At 44.8% G+C, this 25748-nt stretch overlaps 1 protein-coding gene across 1 annotated transcript; it reads left to right on the top strand.

Moving 5' to 3' along the window:
• Nucleotides 1–329: 329 nt before the first annotated feature.
• On the top strand, nt 330–25489 carry LOC127683070 (cytochrome P450 2B1). The gene is made up of 9 exons (XM_052179946.1): nt 330–500; nt 13648–13810; nt 13964–14113; nt 16579–16739; nt 17283–17459; nt 17901–18042; nt 19413–19600; nt 19749–19890; nt 24959–25489. Exons 1-9 carry the CDS (start codon nt 330–332, stop codon nt 25138–25140), a joined length of 1476 nt encoding a protein of 491 aa, XP_052035906.1. The 3' UTR covers nt 25141–25489.
• The last annotated feature ends 259 nt before the right edge of the window (nt 25490–25748 follow it).

Here is a 25748-nt window from a genome sequence, read left to right as displayed (position 1 = left end):
TGTACAAAAAAGCATATAGCACACACACAATCCTATGCCCTAGTAAGTAAGTGGACAAAGCTGAGCTGACAAGTGCACACCCACCCCCATAAAACAAGAGGCATTGCTCCCAGTGTCCTTTTGTCCCGTGTATCTGTTTCATGGTGTCCTTGCCAACATCAGTGTAGGTAAGGGAATAAGCAGGAAGTTGTCATGGTTGTTCACACTCGGGACAATGAGAGACAGGAGGCGGGAACATCTGAAGTTACATAACTGAGTGGAGAGGCGAGTTCAGTATAAAAGATCCTGCTGGAGTGTGCACTGAAGTCAACATTGGTCAGACCAGGACCATGGAGCCCAGTGTCTTGCTTCTCCTTGCTGTCCTCGTGGGCTTTTTGGTACTCTTAGTCAGGGGACACCCAAAGTCCCGTGGCAACCTCCCACCAGGACCCCGTCCCCTGCCCCTCTTGGGGAACCTCTTGCAGATGGACAGAGGAGGCCTCCTCAATTCCTTCATGCAGGTAAGATGTAATGCACAGGGCCCTGTGTCTCCTCTTGGAGATCACTCAGCGGGAAGAGTGAGGGACTCCTTCCATGAGGTAGGATCAGGTGGGAAGGTTGCTGACGGGAGGGTGAGATGCTGATTCTTGGTGGATGGTGCTCAGATAGACAAGTAAGTCGTGCTATGTTGGAATTGTGTGGGACACCATGCTTGGAGCGCAAGAGGGGTTGAGGTGTAAGCATGTAGAATTTCTCTCCTTGGAACTTGTCCATTACAGAAGAAAAAGAAAAATATCAGAGGCATCAACATCAAGGTTTGCTTCTGCCAGCGCGAGATTAGCCTGAGGTGTTCTAGGACAAAGGGGAAGGTAGGCAGGACAGGAGGCAGGGTGGGGAGGACTGCTTATCAGTTTATTCCAGCAGCTGGCTTGGCATTTACCTACAAGTCTCTATACTGGCACCTCACACACAGGGACTCTTGCTTAATTACCACTCGCTTATTAATAATCAGCATCGGTGACCTTACCGTTCATGAGAGCGCTGAGGTAGTGACTATAAGTTTCATCCCTCTGTTGACACCATGGCTGTGAAGATCACAGTCTTGAACCCTGTATTAGTTACTCACTGGTTTTTAAAAGATTCCCCCTCCCTATCACCAATGGTAAATACAGTTATGTTAATTTATTTTTTGAGACAGGGTCTCCCTGTGATTTTTTTTTTTTAGGTTGACTCCCAACTCTTAGCCTCTGGAATGACAAATGTGTCATCACACCCTGCCACACGTGTTCTAAACACATGTCTCCCACACCTGAGAAAGGTCAAGCCAACATCCTACCTGATTTATTTCAAGAAATCCATTGAAAATTCAGTGTGCACATATACTGAATTTTTGTCATCTGTGACCCCTCCTTGCCTTCTCTCTCCCGCAGAAACCCTTCTTTTGGCCAACATGTCCCTTCCTACCTTGATGTCCCTTTTTGTTTTTACCCACTGAGTTTAGTTAGGTTTCCTCAGAATAGGATGATGTGTGGTTTATTTCTTGGAGATCACTTAGTATGAAGAGAAAGGATGGATGCCTTCTGGGCTCTAGGTTCACATGAGAGGGTTGGTGAGTGAAAGATGAGATGCTGACAATTTCATGACCATAATCAGGAACTGTTTAGAGGAACATGCACTCAGGAGTAACTATACCACGAAGGTTATCAACTCCCTCCATTGCCAGCACCACCACTGCCCACAGACCCACAGTTAGTGGTGGTAGCATCTACAATGCTGCACGTTTCCCTGCAGTGAAGGTGATCATGTTTCCCATTAATTAATTAACATAGTCAAAGGACACCCAAAGTCCCATGACAACTTCCCAGTAATTAATCAACCAACAAATTAATTAACATACTTGTTAATTAATTAACCAGAATTAATTAATTGGATGTCCCTCATCTACTTCCCTTCTCTGAGAGAGTGGAGGCTCCCTGGGTATCCCCACACCCTGACATATCAAGTCTTTAGACATGTTACCTGTTCACCTGGATGATACAGAATACAGGCATAAGAAGAGGATGTTTTCCCCTAAGTTTTATTCATATTTTATGTGCACGAGTGTTGCCTGCATATGTACAATATGCATTATTGGTGCTCAAAAAGAGTGTAGGATCCCCTGGAAATGAATTATAGATTGTAAGCACCACGTGGGTGCTGGAAATGGAACCCAGGACCTCTGAATGGATACCAAATGCTTTTAAACATCAAGCTATCTTTCTAGCCCCCATGCTAATTGAGTTTTAAGATCATCAGAGTATCTGTAATGGTTTATTTAAGATGGAGAATCTGATAGGATCCTCAACGACTCTCTGGAAAGACAATAAATGGAGAAAAGAAGCCGTTTCTTGGGAACATTGAGGGAGAGGTAAGGAAGGAGCAGGCTCAGGTGAACGAGAGCAGTTGTAACTGAGGAGAGGTTGATGTTGGATATCTGTGTCATGGGGAGGATACTGGTCTGAGAGAAACCAAGAATAGTAAGAAGAGAAATGGTCCACCTAAACCAGCAAGACAGAGTTTCCTGGTGCCTTTGTCTGCTTTCTGTCTGTTGTTATGACAATAAGCAAGAGGTCTTTTTTTTTTTTTGGATTTGTTTTTTTGAGACAGGGTGTAGCCCTGTGTAGCCCTGGCTGTCCTGGAACTCACTCTGTAGACCAGGCTGGCCTCGAACCCAGAAATTTGCCTGCCTCTGCCTCCCAGAGTGCTGGGATTACAGGCGTGTGCCACCACCACCTGGCTGCAAGAGGTTTTTTATAAAGTAAGAAGGTATATGGGCCTAGAATGATGGCTCAGTTGTTAAGAATGTTTACCGCTCTTCCAGAGCATCCAGATTGATTCTCTGCATCCATATTTAACAGCCTACACATGTGACACACACACACACACACACACACACACACACACACACACACAATTAAAAGGTAGGAGGTTTATTCAACTTATAATAACAGACATCTACAGTCTAAGATCAAGCACTCGTTTTGTCCAGCCTCTGGTGAGCAACCCTCTGCAGGTGTCACAACATAGTGGAGGGGAGAGAAGGGCATCTGCCACATGCAGAAGGGGCTAACTATGTGGGGCAGCCTTGTTCTGTAGTAATCAATTCTCCAAGCATCCAGCCCTCTCTGCTTGACCAGTATCAAGCAAGGTATTCTGTGGACCTGCCCTGAAGACACAACGCCCCTTACTAGGCTCCAGCCCTTGAAGGCTCAACCATCTCTCAACCCAACCACTTTGGGGACCAAGCCTCCAGCATGTGAACCCATGGAAGGCACTTAAGCCACGTTCAAGGCATAGTGCATAGAACAGGCAAGAAGAAAAGGGCAGCTGGTCCAGACAGGTGGCTCTGGACGCCAAGGTGGTGATGTCCCAGGAGCTCTAGGAGACACCAGCTTGGCTGTCTCAAGCCTGTTGTGGTTGGTGCAGGAGCCTGATTCATGTACAGCTGTTAACGGCTGTGTCAGCTCCATGAGTTCTAGCTCAGTTCCAAATTGCTTGGTTTGGCTCCTGTGCTGACGGGCCTGGGTTTTCCGATATGCAATCTGGAATGTTCTCTGGAAGTTTTAGCTGTGGCTCAAGACACAGAGGCTACTCTTTCAGGAGGCTTGTTGCTGAAAGTGGTCACATGGGCTTTTATCAAGTATGCATTACCAAGAACGATTTTTTAAGCATGATGAAATTCTGTTGGCTGAGAGTAGGCAAACAAACCTAAGCTTTGGCTTCTAGCCACTGCCAACATTTGCACCGAAAACATTCAACTAAAAACATTTGCCTTTCTAAGTCTTTAAGTCCTCTTGAAGCTCAAGTATGATTTTATTAGGATTTGAGAGGAAAACACCAAGGCAGACAAGTTGTGAATCTTGGCAGCTGCCAGAGGAGGAAGTCGGAGAAGAGGAGGAGGGGGCACCATGCTGTTTGTAGGCAGCCACATGGTGAAAGAGTGCAAGTAGGAGACATAGCTTCCGAGAGCAAGCAGACAATGTCAAGGAAAGCAGATCCAGTGCTTTGGAGAAATGATCCAGAAGGAAAAGATGAAAAAGGAAGAGAAGGAAGAGTGGTGACTTTTCTGAGGGAGGCTAGAAAAGTTGAAAAGTTGCCAATGGAAGTTCTGTAGGTGGCCACAGCAAACGCAGGACTTCTGGGAAAGATAAACACACCCTCTCATCAAGGGAATGATTATTCCTCCCATCTCCTTATGCTTTAGGTGAGCCAGTCTTCCCAGGGCTTGTCTCATGGCTAGGATCGATAGGTCCAGCTTAATTAACTCTTAAGGGAGGAGACAAACCTTTGGAACAGGCAAGAATATCATGTCTCTACTCATGATTAGAGGGAGGAGGGAGGAGGGAGGAGAGAGGAGGAGGGAGAAAGAAGGAGGGAGGAGGGAGGAGGGGGGAGGACAAAGGAGGGAGGAGGGGGAGGACAAAGGAGGGAGGAGTGAGGAGGGAGGAGGAGGGAGGAAGAAGGAGGGAGGAGTGAGGAGGGAGGAGGAGGGAGGAAGAAGGAGGGAGGAGTGAGGAGGAGTGAGGAGGTGGGAGGAGGAGTGAGGAGGAGGGAGGAGGAGGGAGTCTATTCTAAACTGCTTTTAAGGCTCCTTAATATTATCTTCTTAAGAATGGGAACTCTAATGTAGTTTCGGAAACGGGCTGCAGTTTGGTGATAGATCATTTGCAAAGCTGTTCAGTGGGGACCTGGGTCTGGACTGAGGTTTCAATCACATGTAGTCCCAGACAGAAGTGCTCCATTAGAAGACATAAGAGGAAACTGTGTGGTTGTGGTGGAGAGCTGGCTCAGTATTTAAGAACACTGGTTGTTCCTTTGAGGACCTGGTTTTGATTCCCAGCACCCATATAAACTGCTCATAACCACCTGCAACGCCAGTTGCTCGGTATTTGATGCCCTCATCTGGCCTCTGTGAGTACTGCATGTTTGCAGTTCACAGAGACGCCCGTAGACAAAACACCCACAAATGTAAAATAAGCAAAATCAAAGAATAAGGAGGAGGAGGAGGAGGGGGAGGAGGAGGGGGAGGAGGAAGAGGAGGAGGAACTAAGAACTAGAACATTGTCTGGCATTCCTGACTTCCAGAGAAGATACTCCTGAAACTCTTGTATTCAGGGTTCTTGCCCCAGGGTACCTGGTTTCTTTGTCCTGTCTCATCATCTCTTCTTAAGAGATCACTCAGTCATTAAGGAATGTGAGTGGCCACTTACCTGGCATTTTCCTGCTGGATGGAGTCATTAAGTGTGACAGGGGCCCTGAAAATGAACCACTGGTTTTAACAATCAAGTGCAGGGAGGAAAAGGTCTTGACTGGAGTCTGATTAGAGACATAACGGAGAGGAGGTAAAAGAGGAGTGGGGAGAAGAGAAATTGGAGACCTTAGAGAAGAGACAGTGACCCCATGCTGTTGGGAGCAGGCGTGAGTATACACGTGCACTACAAGCAGTACAAGCCCTAGGCAGAGAACCAGAGAAAGCCAGAACGAACGGCATTTTAAAATGTACACATTAGGTGCTGGAGACATGGTCTGTTAGGACCACTGGCTCTTCTAGAGGACCTGAGTTCAATTCCCAGCACACACTCTGGCTCCTTCTGGTCTCTGAGGATATGGAATATATGCTGGCACAATACTCATACACATAACGTGCGTTACACTCCCATGGCAGGCTCACAAGAACATGCATCCCTGTCAGCTCATTGGAAGCCTCATCAGGCTTTTAAGTCTGGTTCCTGAGGTGTGACTCAAGAGTGTGAGCCTGGGATTTGTTTTCAGGCACTCTGATAACTGTTGGAATGGCTAGCATCGGAGCCTGGGGTTGGTTCCTCGCAGTTGGCTCCTAAGGTCTCACAGTGTAGTCCCCCCTCCCCCCTTTTAAATCCTCAGAGGATTTTCTTTAGAGTTTTATTAGGGGAAACCCACTGCTACCAGGGAAACTGGTGTTAGAAACAAACACAGAAGGAGCCCAAGGGCAATCTTACTAGAGTTAGAGGTAAAAACACTAGAGTAGGCCAGTGGTAGCTGCTGCAGTGGAGAAAGAGAGGGATCTACGCTATTTGCAAGTAGCTGCATGTCAAAAAACAAGTGGGGGAGCTTTGGAAAAACAGGAAAAACTCAGTGTTGGGAAACACATGCCCAGCCTTTGGTTGGCATCTTTGGTTGGCGCCTTTGGTTGGCATTTGAAAGAACAGGTGATAGAAAGGGAGGTTTAGAGGCAGTTCCCTGGGTAGAGGCACAATTGCACTGCCTGATGGAAGTCTGCAGGTGCTTCCTAGAATTTGAACGGAATTGCAATTAGTTATTGATATGTTATTTCTCCACTGGTGAAATGAGTCAATTTAAGCCAGATTAGGTTATAGTAAAGGCAGGTTTATTGGAAGCTGCACTGGGGGTGAAGTCACTGGGCCCAAGGACTGAGGCTGGGGAGGTGGCTATGGGGAGGGAGGGGAGGGGAGAAGAGAAAGAAAGAAAGGAAGTGCTGAGAGAGGAGAGAGTGGGAGAGGGAGAGAAGGGAGAGAGGGAAGGAAGGAGAGAGAGAGAGAGAGAGAGAGAGAGAGAGAGAGAGAGAGAGAGAGAGAGAGAAAGAGAGAATATGTCTGGATTATATAAGGAGGAGCTTCTTTTGGGGGAATGGTAGCCCAGATGCAGGGCTTAAAAATTTAGGGTTGGGGGCAGGGTATGCCAGGGAGGGACTGAGGGATGCTGGGAGAACCTGGAGTCTAGGTCTGCTTTGATGTATAAAATATGTATCTCAGTACTTTATTCCTGGGTCTGAAACAAAACTACTACTACTACTATTACTACTATTACTATTACTATTACTACTACTACTACTACTACTACTACTACTACTACTACTACTATTACTACTACTACTATAATCATTCCACTCATTCACATCTCAAATGGTATCCCACTTCCTGGTTACCCCCTTCACACACACACCATCTCATGATATTCCACTTTCCAGTTACCCCTCCATTAACTCCCACCCCACATCTGCCCTCTTCTTCCCCCTTGCCTGTATGAGAGTGCTCCCCACCCACCCACATTCTCCTCCACCCTTCCAGCATCCCCCTACTCTGGGGCATCAAACCTCCCCAGGACCAAGGGCCTTCTCTCCCGTTGCTGTCAGGCAAGAGTATTCTCTGCTACATATGTATTTGGAGCCATGGATCCCTCCAGTACACTCCTTGGTTGCTGGTCTAGACTCCTGTAGAACTGGGTGCTGAGGCCAGCCTACACTGTTCTTCCAATAGAGTTGCAATTCCCCTCAGCTCTTCCAGAGCATTTGCCAGCTCCCTAACCAGGTTCCCTGAGTCAGTCTGATGGTTGGCACATAGCACCCACATCTTCACTGGTCAGTTGCTGGTCAGCCCTCCTCAAAAACCGCCACACTAGGCTCCTGTCAGCAAATGCCTCTTGACCATGGCAACAGTGTTGGGTTTGGTGTCTGCAGACATGATGGACCCCCAGTCCCTGATTGGCCCTTCCTTCAGTCTCTGTTCCATTTTTTGTCCCTGTTCTTCCTTTGGACAGGGACATGTCTGGGTTAAAAGCTTTGAGATGGGTGACTGGCCCCATCCCTTGATAAGCGGCTGTGCCTATCTAGTGGAGGTGGTCTGCATAGGTTCTATCTTTCCTTCTCTGTGCATTTCCACTAAACTCATCCCAGTTGGGTCCTGGGAGCCTCACATGTCCCTGGTGTCTGGGACCCTCTAGTGACTATCTCCAGTTCCTCATCACCCCCTGCTACATATATTTTTGTTCAATTTCCAGACCCTCTCTCACGTCTCTTCCAGTTCCTGATACTGCCACCCTTATTTCCTCCCTCTCTTTTGTCCTTCCCTGGTTTTCCTCTCCCTCCACTTCCCACAATCACGCAGTTTCCCCCCTCAATGCCATTATTATTATTATTATTGTTGTTGTTGTTGTTGTTGTTGTTGTCTGTTTGAGTCTATGTGTACATTGTGTGGATGTCTGCACCCATTACATGGAGGTCAAATGGGGCCATTCTTCACCTCTATCACTCTCTATTCCTTTGAGGCAGAGTCTCTCCCTGAACCTGGTCCTGGAATTCTCTCAGCTAGGCTGGAAACTGGCAATCCCCACCATCCTGTCTCCACTTCCACGTTTGAGCTGGGATTATAGGCGTGCATGAGAGAGCCGGTTTATAACTGGGTCCTGGAATGCAAAGCCCAGTCACTATGATGGGGTAGCAAGTGCTCCAGGACCCTGAGCTTTAACTGTACCTTCAAAATTATTTCCTTTAGATTTACTTTTATTTTGTGTACAAGAGTGTTGTTCCTGCATGCATATCTGTGTACCACGTCCCTGGTGCCTGCAGAAGTCACCAAAGAGGACACTGGATCTCCTGAAACTGGATTGAAGATAGTTGTGAGCCACAGTGTGGGTGCAGGGAACCAAACCCAGGTCCTCTGCATGAGATCTTACCTTCTGTACCATCACTCCAGCCACTCCAGTTACAACTTTTGAGCTATGGTATTTTTAAAGTTGATCATTGCTCTAGAGTAGAAGCCTTCCTTATGTTGCGACCCTTTAATACAGTTCCTCAGGTTGTGGTGCTCCCCAATCATAAGATTATTGTTCATAAATGTAATTTTGATCCTGTTATGTGTCTGTGGTTAGAGTTATGTGGGAGAAAGAGAAACACTTCAGGATGTAACAGGCTTAGTAAAAGCAGCAGGGGAATCGGCCTCTAAGAAGCTCACTGCAGCTTTGCAGGGGGCTAAGCTTCGTTGTTACACAAAAGGCCTTTGAGCAAGTCCATTCCCACATACCCAGATCTCTTATCTGATCTAGGAGTTGTCCCAGGGAACCATTACCTAAGCAAACACAGTCCTTAAAAGAATTCCAGGTTTGTCAGGAATGTCTATGACTGAGATCACTCTAAGGGCCTGAAATTCCTAGGAAAAAGCAACCCCACAAATCTCAGATAACAACTACTGATTATTTACAAGAGATTACTTCAGAGCTAAGTGACTGTCACTCCAGGGGTGACAGCTCTTCTAAGATTCCTTTATGGTTATGAATTGCAATGTAAATATCTATGATTTGTCTTAGAGGACTCCTGTGAGAGGATCTGGTACATGATGGAGGGGTCATGACCCACAGGTTGAGAAACACTGTGCTAAAATCAGCACAGGTCAATGAACTTTCAAACTGAACACATTTTTATCATGTTATGCAGCTCAGTTAACGCTAAGGTTGGTCCCTGTCTTATTACCTCTACTCACTACCGTCTCACTATTCTGACACCATGGGTTGAATTTACCTGTGTTTAAACTTCATTTAGAACACCAAATATAAGCAGAATTTACTTTTCTGCCAATATTAAGCTGGTGATCATTTCTATCATCAGTCTGATGTATAGGTTATTTCCTTGTGGTATGATATTCCATTGTGTGGGCTTGGCGGTGTTTGTTCTTATAAAATTTTAAGAAGGCTTCTAGGAATAATCTGGTTTATTCATTTGGCCACAACACACATGCTTTTTTTGTTCTTGTACAGGCATTTGGAGGTGAAGTTTCTCTGCATGTTTAAGTTCAGCTTCAAAAGTTGTAGCTGATTCTCCATAAAGGCAGATTCTCCACTCAAAGATTCAACCAGCTATGGATTGAAAAATACAGCAAATACATTCAGGGATAAGTGCGTCTTATATCTGCAACCCTAGCATGTTAGAGAAGAAGGCAGGAGAATGAGAGATTGAGAAAACTTAATCGACATAGTGAGTCTCAGGTCAACCTGGGCAACATAGTGAGATCCTATCTCAAACCATAAACATAAATCAAACACTCATAGTTTCTTCTTAGCACTATTTCAGAAACAACATGGGGCACTGACCATTATTAGCATTTAATTTCTGTTAGGTGCATGGCATTCTGGAGTGAGCTAAAGGTTACACGAGTTTAGCTACTCCACTTTATGCTCTGGCTGGTGTCACTTCCAGACACCCACCCAGAAGCTCTTTGGATTTGTGAATGAAAGACTTATACACATTAGTTTATTTTTAAAATGACGTGGCTACTCAAAGTTTGGCAGGTCTAAACCTCCCGTGGCTAGCATGCTTGTCCCTCTGGTACTCCTGGATCGATACCTCATAAATCTACTGTTAACTTTCCTGCCCTGTTACCTACTGTGAGGCCCATTGGTCTTTGCTGCCCAAGATGCTTCTGGGCAGCCCTTCAGGGGCCGCTTTTATTTACACCTATATTTTGGATGATTTTCCCTCTGCAGCTCTAAATTTCATCTGTCTCTCTCCCTTGAGTCATGGTAATTCTCTTTCTTCTTCCTTGCATCCTAGTCCATGCAAATCTAAGGGTCCCGCCCCATTTCCTTTTGCCCAGCCATTGGCCACTGGCATCTTTATTGGTGGATCAAAAACTAGTTGGGGAAGAGGACCTTCCGTGTTTGGTCATGCAGATTCCTGATGGAATCAAAGCATTAGAACCAATCTCCAACACAAGAGGATGAGGGTGGACCATTTGCAAACATACAGTTCTATTAAAGGGCCCTCAGCACTGGAAGGCTTTGATATTCCTGGGGCCAATTCCTGGGAGATGCCCAGAGATGGTTGCACTACCAGGTAGTTTCCCACAAGTCTGAACTGTAGACATGACTGACAGTCAGGACCACCAACAGTCCATTCCCCTTCCCATGTATCTCAGTGGGTGGGCCAGGGTCATTCTCTCTGAAAGTCATCAGGAGGCATTGATCAGGTTGAAGCTGGGTCACAGGAAGGATGGTTCTTGGTTGAGATTCCAGAGCTGGCCAGATTGAAGGGTAGAGGCAAGGATCTTTATCTGTATTTACATCCGTGTCATATCCATATCTATGTATATATTTGTATCTATCCATTTCTATATCTCAAGAAGCAGGTTAAGCCCTCTCTCTTCACCAATGAGAGTTTACTCCAATACTTGAAAAATAAAGAGAAAGCTCTTTAATACTGCACATCTGTCTCTGGCTACCACCGTAGAGAAACTAACCTCATACAGAAATGTTTAACAACTTTTATAGAATTTGGGCATTAGCGACCCACAAATGCTGTCACCTGTGAATCTCTTTTAGGTCCCACTCCCACTTTAGACTTTGATCAATTTATCATATTTTACAGAGCCATGAATTTTAAGTCTGCCTGTTTCAGATAAATGGTAGATTTACAACAGAGATATTGTCATCATCAAACTTTTGAGTAGACCAGTGCTGTCCCCTTGAGGGGCCTCTGTCACTGTTTTGTACTGTGCTGTGACACCAGAGCTGGGGATGACACCAGGACCAAGCCAGCTCTTAGAAGAAAGCATTCATCACAGCAGGAGCATGATGACAGGAGTTGTCAGAGCTGGAGCAGTAGCTGAGAGCTACATCTTGATCTGTAGACAGACATAGTAACTCTGGGCTTGGTGTGCAGGCTTTTAAAGTCTCAAAGCCTCCCCCAATGACACATTTCCTCCCACAAGGCCACACTTCATAGTCCTTCTAATCTTTTCAAATAGTATCATTTCTTGATGACTAATCGTTCAAATATATAAGCCTATGAAGGCCATTCTTATTCAGTCCACCACACCCAGGGTCATCCTGCCCTTTTGGAAGAATTTTACTCTTAATATAAGATAATCAGGACTTAATGGTGGTTGTTCCCAAGTGCTATCCCCTTTGAACTGCCCAGTAGAGTCATGTTCTTTCATATGCAAATTGAGTCTAGTTGACAGTCTTAACAAATAATTTTTTTTTTTTTTTTTTGGTTTTTGGATTTGGTTTTTTAGAGACAGGGTTTCTCTGTGTAGCCCTGGCTGTCCTGGAACTCACTCTGTAGACCAGGCTGGCCTCGAACTCAGAAATCCGCCTGCCTCTGCTTAACAAATATATCTTAACAGATACATATTCTCAGGAAGCCCAAGCCTCAGTTGTGTTTGAGGCACAATTCTATTTTTTGAGTGCATACTGTACTTTAATCATGACAGTTCCATTGATTTGATGAATTCTGTTTCAGACACAGTTGGCAAATAACCCATACATAATAGTACTGGTGTGAGTTTTAGTCCTTAGCTATTTAAGGACCCAAAATACATTATGTTCACAAATTAACTCTTGGTATCTTTTAATCAGATTTTATTTCTACTCCTTCAAAAGCACTCTGTACAGGTCGCTCACACTAGCCTCCATTATTATGGTTAACTAAAGACAAATAACCCAGCACGACTCTTACAAAGAAGTTGTATTTGACTCAGAGATCAGAAGCCTGCCTGCTCTACACATCTTCTCAACTCCTAAAACCAAACAAACATTCTTTTGAAGCCACTGTAGCCAGGAGTTTGATCTTTATAAAGGCTAACTCCCAAATCTAAGATAAAATGCAAAGCAAGTGTGAGGACATTTTGCAGTTCTAGTCATAGACAGAAACTTAACCATTCAGACATCTTCAAGAGGTCATTGTCACACCAGGCTCGAGGCTAAGGCGCAATTCTTTTCCTATAGTTTTTTTTTTTAATATTTTTATTTTCTATATTCTTTGTTTACATTCCAAATGATTTCCCCTTTCCCAGATCCCCCCTCCCCATATGCCCCATAAACCTTTTTCTCTCCATCCCTTCTCCAATCACCTCCCTCCTTTTTCTCTGTCCTTATATTCCCCTCCAATGCTAGATCAATCCTTTCCAGGATCAGGACCCTCTCCATACTTCTTCATGGGAGTCATTTGTTATGCGATTTGTGCCTTGGGTATTCAGTGCTTCTGGGCTAATTAATATCCACTTATCAGAGATTGCATTCCATTTGTATTCTTTTGTGATTGGGTTACCTCACTTAGGATGATATTTTCCAGATCCTATAGTTTTTAACAAGCCAGGTTAGTTTGTTACTTATCTCCAAGTCATATTAGAGGTGGCACTTAACCAAACCCTACCTTGTTCAATGCAGTATTTTCTAAGCAAATTGGTTGGTGAATCAATTTGTAAATCAATTCAATTTTATTGAATTGCTTTATTATCATTTTTTCAAATCAGCTCCATTAAAAAAATCATTTATTTGTTGTATGTGAGTATATTGTAGCTGTCTTCAGACATACCAAGAGAGAGTATCAGATCTCAGTAGTGATGGTTGTGAGCCACCGTGTGGTTGTTGAGAATTGGACTCAGGGCCTCTGGAAGAGCAGTCAGTGCTCTTAACCACTGAGCCATCTCTCCAGTCCTTTATTATCAATTTTATTGAAGTGTTTTCTTATCAGTTTTTCTATATCATATCTATAATCTGTTTATTTTTGAAACAAGGTTTCATGTTGCCCAGGCTACTCCCTAGCTCAACAGCAGGCAGAGATGCCCTTGAACCCCTGAGCATCCTTCTTTACTTCCTGGTGCTGAGCATACAGCACTGGCCCAGCACACTCAGTCACACTGTAGTTCAGGACTGCTTAGAACTTCCAACCTGTCTCGGGACACCTTCCTGGTGGCGGATTCACCCTGAAATGTCTAGGTCCTCAGGAAAGGAAGGGTGGCCAGGGCCAGCCTATTTACCAACCTGTATCTATGTGTTTTTGTTTTTTTTTTTTTTTAACAATTTAACAACAATATCTGTGCTGGCTAACCCCAGTCCTGGTGCCTTTATGCTTGACAGCTTCGAGAAAAATATGGAGATGTGTTCACAGTGCACCTGGGACCAAGGCCCGTGGTCATGCTTTGTGGGACAGACATCATAAAGGAGGCCCTGGTGGGCCAAGCTGAGACTTTCTCTGGCCGGGGGACCGTTGCTGTGGTTGAGCCTGTCTTCAAGGAATATGGTAAGATTCTCAGAGGTTGGGATGAGGTAGGGTGGAGAATGGGCACAGAGAGAAGTGATTCTGAGAGAGGGGAAGGTAAGGGCTAGGGAAGGACCCAGGTTTGTTTGAACTTCCTGTGTGACCCGCCCACCCATGCTTCCCCTACATTCTCAGGTGTGATCTTTGCCAATGGAGAACGTTGGAAGACCCTTCGGAGATTCTCTCTGGCCACCATGAGAGACTTTGGGATGGGAAAGAGGAGTGTGGAGGAGCGGATTCAGGAGGAAGCACAGTGTTTGGTGGAGGAACTGCGGAAATCCCAGGGTGAGTCTGGGAGAATGGGCATGAAGGAAGATGGGAAAGCCAAGACATGAGTGTACAGCCAAAGAAAGAGAAGGAGACATCCATGGGTAGACACACACACACACACACACATACACACACACACACACACACACACATACAAACATATACACATTCACACACATACACATAAACTTACACATACACACATGCTCACACATAAACACACACTCACACATAAACATATATACACTCACACACATATACATGTAAATATACACATACACATACTTACACATAAACACATACTCACATATAAACACATACACATAAACACACACACACTCTCTCTCTCTCTGTGGGGGGAGAGAGAGAAATCCATAAAAATATGGAAAGAGTTGTGAAGTCCACAGTATCCAAGAATAACTCAGAGAAATAGATTGTGTGATTAGCATGCTGGTTCTTCCATTCAAGGAAATGGATGCCTATGTTAAGATTATATTTCAGTCAGGCATGGTAGCACAAGCCTGTCATCCCAGTAGTCACCGGGCTGAGAAAGAAGGGCCAGAAATTCAAAGCCAGTTTGGCTATACCATCAACTCTTATCTCCAGAAGAAAAAGCTGATGCTGTGGATGTGCACACAGCTCACAGTCTGATAGCCAACTCCACAACACTGGCAGGGTAGTACACGTCATCATAGTGCACCTGAGGTGGAGGCAGGAGCTTAGTGATTGGAGGTCATTGTTGACTTTATATGGTATTCAAGGTCATCACGGTTACAAAAAACAGTCTCAAGGCATGGTCTATGTCCAATGCATATGTGAAGCAAGGAACTGAGTTTTCTCCTTGTGGATATACTGATTTGTGGGGCAGTGAACAAAGAGGCCAGGTGGGGTGACTGACTTTGTGGTAATTGCAGGCTTTTCTGGGCACTTTCTAAAACTTCCCAACAGGGGCACACTGGTGGTGACATAGTGTTAGGTTCACACTGCTGTCTGTTATCTCTTAAGATTTCTCAGGAGACCTTGAGATGTCCCTGCAGAAGATGTCCCTGGAAGGGAGAAGAAGGAATCGGCAGTCTAAGAAAAAAGACAGGAGAAAGCAGGGTGACACAGAGACAAGGGAGCTGAGCTAGAACCAGAGGGACAAAAAAATGGAGCAGGATTAACCGGGCAGGGGCTACAGAGTGGGAGGGAGTAGGTAATAGGTAAGGGGAGGGACAAAGAGAAAAAGATGGAAATACTGCAAGTCTTTTAGACTGGAACACACAGCCAGGTAAAGACAGATGAGCATCAGGGGGAGACTGCAGAGCAGTCACAAGACAGACAACTGAGACCCAGAGAGAGCAGCAGCAGTGGCCCAAGGTTGCTGCACTGACAACATCTCATGAGGACACATCACAGAGCCTGGGAATCAAAGGCAGCAGGCAACAGGTGCTGATAGTTCTTGAACACCACAGAGTGTAGGATCAGAGAAGGAATGGAGGAACAACTACAGGTGAGAGACTTGAAAATCCACACAGGCAATGCCATGAACCTTTCTCTGCACCATTCCTGACTGTGGGAGTTGCCTATCAGCTTCAAGTCAGTGTGGTGATGGAGGGAGGTGCAGGGTGGAGGCTAACTCTCCATGCTGCCCCTCTCAACTCTCTGGGTCTGAATCCTGGTCCCAGTCATTAGTCACTGTGTTTGCTGTGTTATTTTGGTGAAGTTAGCTACCCTCTCTGTATAAACAATGTGAAAAGAAAAAGTATTGACCCAGGACACCTGGAGCCCAACTTCTGAGCACAAAGGAGAGCTATTTGTCCCAGAGGAGCAGAGGCAGGGATGAGGAACAAAGACAGGAGACAAAGGAACAGGGAGAAGAGAAAGAGAACAAAGGAGAGGGAAGAAAGGGGCAAGGGAGAGGGGGAAGGATTATTTTTCCTAAGGGGACAAAGGGCTGCCTCTGGATAGACAGTAAACAGATGTTGCACATGGGCTAAATGGTGATATGTAAAGTTAAAGGGGGAAATCCCATGCTAGGATGTTTACTTATAGTTGGGCAGCTTAATTAGGTGAGCCAAGGGGCCTTTTGATTGCTGGTCTTCAATGATTCAATAGTTGGACATTGGTAGTCAGCCTCAGGAGAAGGAAGTGGGCAAATAAGAAAACTGACATTGGGGAGTAGCTTTAGAAATGGAATCCAATGGTTTTAGCAAGGAAGAGGGAATGGGAGAGAAGGGTGAGGCCTGCCAGAGTTCAAGTGGGCTAGTGCCCCTTCATTGATAGGATTTTATCTTATGCATAACATTAAATACATTAAAATTAAATAAAATGTATGCATTACTGAATGCAGGTCCTGGTGCATCCTAAGGGAAGGCTTAGCAGCTGTTGCTACGCTTTGAGTAGTGAATGGAGGAAATAGCTTTCCAAGGATGGAGCCAAAGCCAAATGTCCTACACTTCTTCATATGATGTCTCCTGTCCTGCCTCCCAATTCTCCAGGAGCCGCCCTGGACCCCACCTTCCTCTTCCAGTGCATCACGGCCAACATCATCTGCTCCATTGTGTTTGGCGAGCGCTTTGACTACACAGACCGCCAATTCCTGCGCCTGCTGGAGCTGTTCTATCGGACCTTTTCTCTCATGAGCTCATTGTCCAGCCAGGTCAGTGGATGGGAAAAGAGGAGCATCCAGGGCAGAGGAAACAAGAGGCTGCTTTGTGGATGAAGGAGAGAGTGTCTGAAGACGAAGAAAGGCAGAGATGACATGGAGAAACAAGGAGGCTGAGACCTGGAGGCAGAGGGAGGGATGGGGAGCAGGGAGGAGAGACCTGAATGTAGCAATAATCCAGACAGTCATAAAGATAATGATGCCCCAGGGTCATGACTGTGGTAAGAGGGTACAGGACTTGTCTATCATGTATTAACCCCTAGGTTCATCCCTAGCATGACCTAAGCCAGGCATGGTGATATGATTCATATATGCAATCCCAGTACATGAGTGATTAGAGATCACAGACGTCTTTGGATAAGTATTGAGTTTGACAACAGTCTGAAAAAAATATGAGATCTGATTAAGACCAAACCAAACCAAAAGGCTGGGGGAGAGAAAGGGAGAGAGAGAATTGTTCCTAGGGAACCTAGGAAGACAGCCTTCTTCTTGAGAGCTGATAGCTCCAGGTGACCTCCTGGGCCCTTCTTCTTACAGGTCTTTGAGCTCTTCTCTGCTGTCCTGAAGTACTTTCCTGGCACCCACAGACAAATCTCCAAAAACCTGCAGGAAATCCTTGACTACATTGGTCAAAATGTGGAGAAGCACAGGGCCACCTTGGACCCCAACGCTCCACGGGACTTCATTGATACCTACCTTCTGCGCATGGAGAAGGTTAGTCCTGCATGGATGAGAGAGGGGGTGGGTGAGAGTGAAGGACGGGTATGTGGTCAGAGAAAAAGATGGGATGGAACAGAGGATGGTGAGGAGAGGTAGAAACAGTGGAGGAGATGCAGAACATCTGAAAAATAATGAATAGAGAAAAGAAAGAGAAAATGATAGGGAAAGAGAAGAGGTGTGACTGGGAAAGACACACAGGGCCAGGGACAAAAGTGGAAAAGACAGGAGAGTCTAGGAGACAGAACATGATAAACCACCAAAGAACAAAGAAGAGAGAGAAGACAGAAGAAACCAAGGGACATTGTCTGGGGCTGAGTAATGTCCAGAGGTCCAGGCAGTATGAGACAGAAGGACAGTGCCCAGAGATGTGTGTGCGTGTCCTAGCAAAGGTTCATTCACCCCTGACCCACCCTTCTCTCTCCCATCTGGAACCAGGAGAAGTCCAACCACCACACGGAGTTCGATCACCAGAACCTCATGATGTCTGTGCTCTCTCTCTTCTTTGCTGGAACTGAGACCAGCAGCACCACGCTCCGCTATGGCTTCCTGCTCATGCTCAAGTACCCCCATGTTGCAGGTGTGCCACGGGTGGGCAGTTGGGGGATTTCCTAGCTACTTTTTGCCTGTGGAAGTTTGAGTGGATGAGAGGACCATGGACCACTTACATCTAGAACTCTAAATGCTTTGTTCTACTTGTAAACTATGGACGTGCTGTGGGTGGTGGGTCAACGAACACTCAGCTGACCCATTTTCTGTTCTATTCCACTTAAACGTTGATCCTTCCTTCCCTCCCTCCCTTCCCTCTTTCCTTCCTGCCGTCCTTCAATCTTTACATTCATCTGTTATTCATCTTTCTATCCATCCACCTCTTCATTCCTCTACTTATTCTGTTCATTTTCCCACCATTATTTGTCCACCCATCAGTGACCCTGTCATTGGTCTTTCCCTTCAGTCATTTCACACAACTAAGCATCAGTCTATCTAAAGACCTATTTCCTCATTCATCCTTCTATCTTCATAATAAACTCTTACAAACACATGCACACAAGCATGTGCGCACACTCACACACGTACACATACACACACCTTGAATCCTCCAAGTCAACCACTTATAAATCAATTTATTATTTGTGTATTTATTGGTTCTTTAACCACTGAAGTAGGCATTTCACTTATTTATTTCAATGAATCAACTTAAGTGTTGCTCCTTTGATTAGCAGAGTTGAATAAACTATTGGCCATGAATGCACTCATCCCCTCCTTCTATTCACAGGTTCCATTTTTTGGCCCCTGAATTCTTCTTTTTTTTGTCTATCCATTCCCCCACTCATCCACCAACTTTACCATATGCTGACTTACAAGTTGAATACATCATCCTATGCTTAGTGTGTTTTTCATTAAATCATGAATCTGTCTTTATATTCATTTATCCATTGATTTTCTTATGTATTCATTTCTGCATGCATTTGGTGATGGTTTAATTTACTATTCTCCCTCCTTCTCTGCTACGTTTCTGAGGACATAGGTTCAAGTTCTTAATATAAAGTCCCATGTAAAGTTGTGGTGTGTGTGTGTGTGTGTGTGTGTGTGTGGTCAGTTCATTGCCAAGGTGAGGATGTTTTCTGCTTCTCTCCCCCCACTCTTGTCTCATCATGATAGTTCTCAAGTCACACTGTGCAGTATTCCTTTGTTTTCTATTCTACTTTCTTTAGCAAAGCCCTGCTGAAATGAGGTCGGAGCTCATGGAGGAGAGATTTAATGTTGTTTTAAACATGGGCACATAGAGACAGGCACTTAAGAACAGGACAGTTGTTCGTACCCCCGAAATCTCTCAGTTCCTCAGCAGAGTCTCCTTACTGCACACTTGTCCTGGTGGTTGGCTGATAGAATACAAAATCATTGCTATAAAGCTGGTATAGCTGATCAACCTCCCCCTTTTCTGTGTAGAGAAAGTCCAAAAGGAGATTGATCAGGTGATCGGCTCACACCGGCTGCCAGCCCTTGATGACCGCACCAAAATGCCATACACTGATGCAGTCATCCACGAGATTCAGAGATTTTCAGATCTTGTCCCTATTGGAGTGCCACACAGAGTCACCAAGGACACCACGCTCCGAGGGTACCTGCTCCCCAAGGTGAGACCAGCCGCGATTCCTCATCGCTGCGCCATGATCATATGCCACGCTCCTAATCACCAACCGTTCCCTTTTACTGAGGGACTGACTGTTTTGTGTATGGGAATCAGGGTGAAAGAACATGTTTGTATCTTGTAACTTCTCCTAGAACACTGAGGTGTACCCCATCCTGAGTTCAGCTCTCCATGACCCACGGTACTTTGAACAACCAGATGCCTTCAATCCTGAGCACTTCCTGGATGCCAATGGGGCACTGAAGAAAAATGAAGCTTTTCTGCCCTTCTCCACAGGTGAGGCAGACCTGTGATTCCTTTCCCAGACACTAGAGGGCAGACCCACCCTCCGCAACACAAACAACAATAGGTCCCTGTTTACTGAGTCTCTCCCAGCTGCCCTGTTGAATGATCCCATCCACCCTGGCTATAGCCCCATGAGAGGAGCCTTGAACCAAAGGAGCATCCAGGTCATGAGGACTTTTGGGAAGTGTTTAAAGGCAATGCTAACAATATTAACACAGCGGCAGGAGGGGGAAAGGGGGTACGTGGCAGGCCCATGCCAAGGATTTACCCTAGTAAATCACATCCTGTGACAGAAGTGGTATAAAGAGGTTTATTTTGGGAAGAAAGGGGAGTGAGAACTTAGAGAAGGGGGACAGAGGGGGAAAAAGGACAGAAAGAGAAGCTGGCCTGAACACCTGTGTGTGTGTTGGGGGGATCGGGGAGAAAGTGAGTGAAAGGGGGGATAGAGTAGAGGGAGAGGGGGAGGGGATCTGGAATTGCAAGCAGTCCTTTCTCTGTGCTCTCCCTACTGCATCTGGGTTGCACCAATCAGGCAGTGGTGGCAGATGATGATGCAGGCTGTTGCTAGGTCCCTGGGAGAAGTCTAGAGAAATTGTAAGCCAACACTTCTCCCTTCTTGTTTAAATAAAAATGAGGGACTAGGAAGGGGTAGTGGTGGAGCAGCAGTGTGCTGGTCCTGTCTTTTAAACTATGTTCTGTTAACTTTGAGGTGATGGTCTGTCTTTAGGGAACCTAAGGAAATTGGGGTGCTGGACAAGTCTCAGGAAAGTTGGATGCTTCCCTGCTTTCCAGGATCTGTGGGATCTTCTGTGGCCAGGGAAGTGCAGGCCCAGTAGAAGAGCCTGTGAGGGTAGACAGGAGCACCCGTGGGTCCCTTCTCTGGAACTGTTCTGGATGCAGATTTTGAGTAAACATGTGGATTTGGCAGGATGCTGAAACACATATACATATTAGATGGAAAAACAAAGTTAAGTATGCTAGGGAGAAAAATTTTTTTGTGGGGTATCTTTAAAATTCCTAGGCCCATAGCCCTGATAGTTTGGGGACGGGAGTCCCAGAACCTGGGAAGGGGGGATCCCTCCCTCTGGAATAGGCAACAGGTAGGAAAGTTAGGCTGTTGATTGGCAGTGGTGCTTATGGAGAAGGAATCCATCTGACCCATGAGAGGTGAATATGAGTATGTTTTCTGAAGCTTACAAGAATCTTTTTAAGTTTACAAAATAGATACATTATAGAAATGGTAATTGTAGTCTGTTTTGAAATTCACATTGTAGAAAAAGGTAGTAAATACCATATTGTGTTATAGTGGAGGCTTGGTAAACAGTGTTTGTGAAAAGCATGAGCCTTCTTTAAGGTGAGTTCAGGGCAGACAGAACCCTTCCATGGAGCAGAGGGACAGAGGGTCTTTCCCCTTCTATTCAGAAGAATGAATATGTACATTTAGGACAGTGAGAAACATCTTTAAGTCTATAGTTAAAAGACAACCGAAAGAAGCTTAGCATCTTGAACTTGTGAGAGTGGTAGTGGATCATATAGTGGTAAGTTTTACTAGAGTTAGGCTAATTGTTTATTAGAACTCCATTGAGTAATGTTACGACTCTGAACTTTTGAAGTCCTAATATAATAGTAGCATAGTGAAGGGAAGAAATCTGAAGATATTTTGCTCCTTTTTTTAAATAAATATTTTTATTTTCTATATTCTTTGTTTGCATTTCAAATGATTTCCCCTTTCCCAGATTCCCCTCCCCATATGTCCCATAAACCTTCTTCTCTCCATCCATTCTCCAATCACCTCCTTCCTTTCATGTACGTTAAACCACTTTCCTATCACTGTCCAAGTTTTCACACCCTTCAATCTTCACTACTTGCATTTACCAAGATCAAAACATTTTCTTAGGTGCTAAAAACAATTTTTTTAGGTACTCATAACTTAAGGTTTCATATCCTAACACCTTGCAGAAAGTTTTCTTTTTTTTCCTATGTAATTTTTTACCATGAGATATGGGTGGTTGATCATTAGGAACAGTCACTGCAAAGTGAGTTCCTTTAGATAGGGGAATACCAAAAATCTACATCTGAAAGCTTTTAACATGAAGCTGTGAGCAAGCCAAACCTGTTTGCCTTTCTAATAATACATCTGGTAGATTAATTAGCTAATGAAGCTAATGAATTGACTAATGAGCTCACACATTGGTTGATTACCTTGGGGTAAGGAACTTTTTCTTGTTGTCCTCTAGCTGTGAAGCTACAGTTATCTTAGCTGTCAATGTGATCAGAGACCTGAGGAGGATAAATTATAATCTAGATGCTGGATATTAATTAAAATGACAGATTAATTCACAGCTGCTACCTAGACAGCTCTCCCCCATTCCTGTAACCTCCATTGCATCATGGCAAATGCAGTCAGTCCATCAGGCCCAGAAGATGACAAGCTCTGTCATTTTCCGTGTGGAGGAGGAACATGGGAGAGGACTGTCAACTCTCTGGGTTGTCCCTGTTTGTCCATAGTTCAGGCCAGGCCCTGATGGGCAGTCTCGCCTAATGATTGGGGTATTACAATTCAGTTTATTTATTTATTGCTGTGTCCAAAGTTCTTGGAGACCATGAGGGAGGTCACCATTAGCATTTGGGAGTGTGTCTGTCATAGTAAGTTTAAACATTTAATGCCACATTCAGCAGATCTCTGGCAGGTTTTAAAGCTAGTACTTATAAAGTATATCTGGGTTTAAAAAACTTATGTCTGTTCCTAGTTATCAGCTCTAAACTGTACCTAGGTAAGGTAAAACAGGAGGCTAAAAAAGCTTATTGCAATTAAGTACATCAGTTCCTGGTATGCCTTTTAATATAATTTTGAGCTCATTAAATGATATAGTCACTCATAAGGTTACTGACTATCAACTTGTATTTAATTATAGTAGTCTTATGAGACTAGGACTGTTAGAGTAGCTTTTGAGACTAGAACCTGTTAGGTTTCAGCTTTAAAAAAATCATGATTTTTGAATTGAATCTTTTCTAGTATCAGTACAAAACCTTTAATCAATAAACATAGTCCATAAAGAGACTGGAAATGTTTTGACCTTTATATGGTATATCATTATAAAAACCTATAGTTTATAGAAATCTTAAGGCTGTATTATAGCTTAATATCATAAGCAAAAACAAGGCCAAACATATTTTAAGGCAGTAATCTATAACCTTTTTGATGTTGTAAAACCTCTGAAATAATATTAAAATACACTACTATTTAAAGAGTAAAAACATAGAGCAATATTGTAAGCCATTTGTCAATACAGTAGAGAAATCATTCAAATATCTTATTGCAATTCAATCATATAATTTGACACCTGCTTCACTGGTCTGCTGAAGGCACATGTGGCTGCTATATTCAAGATGGCAGTGAAACCATGGCTTCCCATAACAGAGATGACTGCCAGGCATGTGACTGCCCTTAGATGGTGGTCAAGCCATGGCTCCACCTGCTCCAGCCCTTAGTAAAGATGGCAGCTAGCCTTGTGTTGGTTATATTCCAGATTGGAATCATGTCATGTGATTGAGGATTATCTTAACATAGTCTTTCAACGACTAATCCCAAAGTATGAGTTTTAACCACATCTAATAAGTCAATAATCCTGTGGGAGCAAGGCAGACACAATGTAGGCCAGAGGCTGTTAGTTTGGGGAGGAGAGAGCTGTTTTGGGGGCTCTGGAGAGGCAGAGCCAGCTTTGATCCAACAGGTTTTGGCCAAAGGAAAAAATGCAGTCTTGGCCTATGTGTCTGGATGAGAACAGACTGAGATGACCTCTGAGAGGGTGGAGGACCCCTGTGAGTATCCCCCAACCCTAGCACATCAAGTCTCTGCAGGCTTAGGCTCATGCTCTCTCACTGAGGCCAGACAAGGTGGCCCAGCTAGAAGATCATATCCCACAGAAGCAATAACTTTAGGAATAGCACCTGCTCCAGTTGTTCAGTGCTGCATGAAGACTGAGCTGCACATATATGTGTGGTATAGTTCAGCCTATGCATGCTCTGTGGTTGGTGGTTTAGTCTCTGAGAGGCCCCAAGGGTCCAGGTTAGTTGACTCTGTTGGTCTTCTTGTGGCATTCTTACCCTCATTGGAGCCCTCAACTCTTCAGTAAGAGTTCCTGAATTCTGTCCAGTGTTTGTGTGTGAACATCTGCATCTATTTTAGTCAGCTGCTGGGTGGAGCCTCTCAGAGGACAGCTGTGCTAGGCTTCTGTTTGCAAGCATAACTGATTATTATTAATAGTGTTGGGGATTGATGTTTGCCCATGGGATGGTGAGGCTGGTTATTGCTTGACTTTTTCCTCAGTCTAGGCTCTATCTTTGTTCCTAGAGTTCTTTTAGACAGGCCAAATTTTTGATCAAAAGTCTGTGATAGGTTGGTGTCCTTATCCATCCACTGGGGTCCTGCCTGGCTATAGGAGGTGGGTTCTTCAGATTCCATATCCCCATAGCTATGAGTCTCAGCTTGAGTCACCCCCAGAGCCTCAGAGAGCCTTCCCCATCCCATGTCTCTGGGATTTCCTAGAGGTTATCTCTCCTGCTGCAAATTTCTATTCATTCTCTGGCCCTTTCTCCTGTCTCACTTCACCCATTATCCTGACCCTCCTATTACTCTTCTCATGCCCTCTCCCACCCAGTTCCCTCCTCTCTCTGTCTCCTATGACTATTTTATTCCCCCTTCCAGTGAGATTTGAGTATCCTTGCTTGGCCCTGCTTCTTGTTTAGCTTCATTGGGTATTTGGGGTGTATGATGGTATCCTCCTGTACTTTTTGACTAATATTCACTAATGAGTGAGTACATGCTGCACATGCACTTTTGGCTCTGGGTTACCTTACTCAGATGATGTTTTTTTTTTTTTTTAGTTCCATTCGCTTGTAAAATTCTCTTAACACTCCTTCTTGAATTTCAGGTTGATGGTCAAAATCCTTGTTGTTTAGTGCCAAGGGCTGGGATGTCCAAGTGGTTTTAAGGATGTGACAGTCCAAATGCTATTGACTGTATGGTGGCTCACATGATCACTTTCTGTGCCCACAGGAAAGCGCATTTGTCTTGGTGAAGGCATTGCTCGCAACGAGTTGTTCATTTTCTTCACCTCCATCCTCCAGAATTTCTCTGTGTCAAGCCACGTGGCTCCCAAGGACATTGACCTCACTCCCAAGGAGAGTGGTATTGGAAGAATAGCCCCATCATACCAGATCTGCTTCTTGGCCCGCTGATTTGGCTGAAGCAGCCAGGTGTCCCACTTCTGTTGAGAATGGCTCTATCTCTGTGTCTCTGGGGGAGCTGCTGGAAACCAGGCCACAGGTTGCTGCTTGCATCTTTCCTCCTGTTGCTGTTCTCCTCAGCTGGATGGTGTGGTCTTCCTCCTCGTGAATGGAACTGAAGAAATCAATCAACTGTCTTTCTGGATATGTGAACAGAGACTTCTGGAGTCCACTTCTCACACTGAGTCACTTCCATCTTCCTCCCAACAGCCCCAGCCCCCAGGCCCTGGAACCTCATCAGCTCTCCACACTGTGTTTTGTGCTAATGGACTCTGTACAAGGTCCGAATTCTGTGTCTACAGACTTGCCTAGTATGTAGGGTTCAGGTAAATAGAATTACATAATGTTTGATCTTTGGTGTCTCATACCTTTACTTCACACAATATTATCTAGGTTTCTGTGTTCTACAGGCCACGGTCACACAGCTTCATGAGTCCATGAGCACGGGAACTTTCTGTCTTCTGATCTCTTGAATTCATTCATAGAGACTTGAAGTTCTTGTCATGTAGGTCTTTCACTTGCTTGCTTGTAGTTGCATCAAGAGATTTTGTATTACTTGT

Source organism: Apodemus sylvaticus, chromosome 1 (assembly GCF_947179515.1).
Source record: "Apodemus sylvaticus chromosome 1, mApoSyl1.1, whole genome shotgun sequence".
Classification (NCBI taxonomy): Eukaryota; Metazoa; Chordata; class Mammalia; order Rodentia; family Muridae; genus Apodemus; species Apodemus sylvaticus.
Note: the sequence above shows the minus strand (reverse complement) of the source record. Positions and strands in the feature narration are given on the sequence as shown.

What these genes read in the sequence shown, in the direction of transcription:
- LOC127683070 (XM_052179946.1), top strand. Translation starts at nt 330, where the DNA reads ATGGAGCCCAGTGTCTTGCTTCTCCTTGCTGTCCTCGTGGGCTTTTTG. An exon ending in ACCTTCTGCGCATGGAGAAG is followed by an intron (nt 17,460 to 17,900) that starts GTTAGTCCTGCA and finishes ATCTGGAACCAG; the next exon opens with GAGAAGTCCAACCACCACAC. An exon ending in TTTTCTGCCCTTCTCCACAG is followed by an intron (nt 19,891 to 24,958) that starts GTGAGGCAGACC and finishes CTGTGCCCACAG; the next exon opens with GAAAGCGCATTTGTCTTGGT.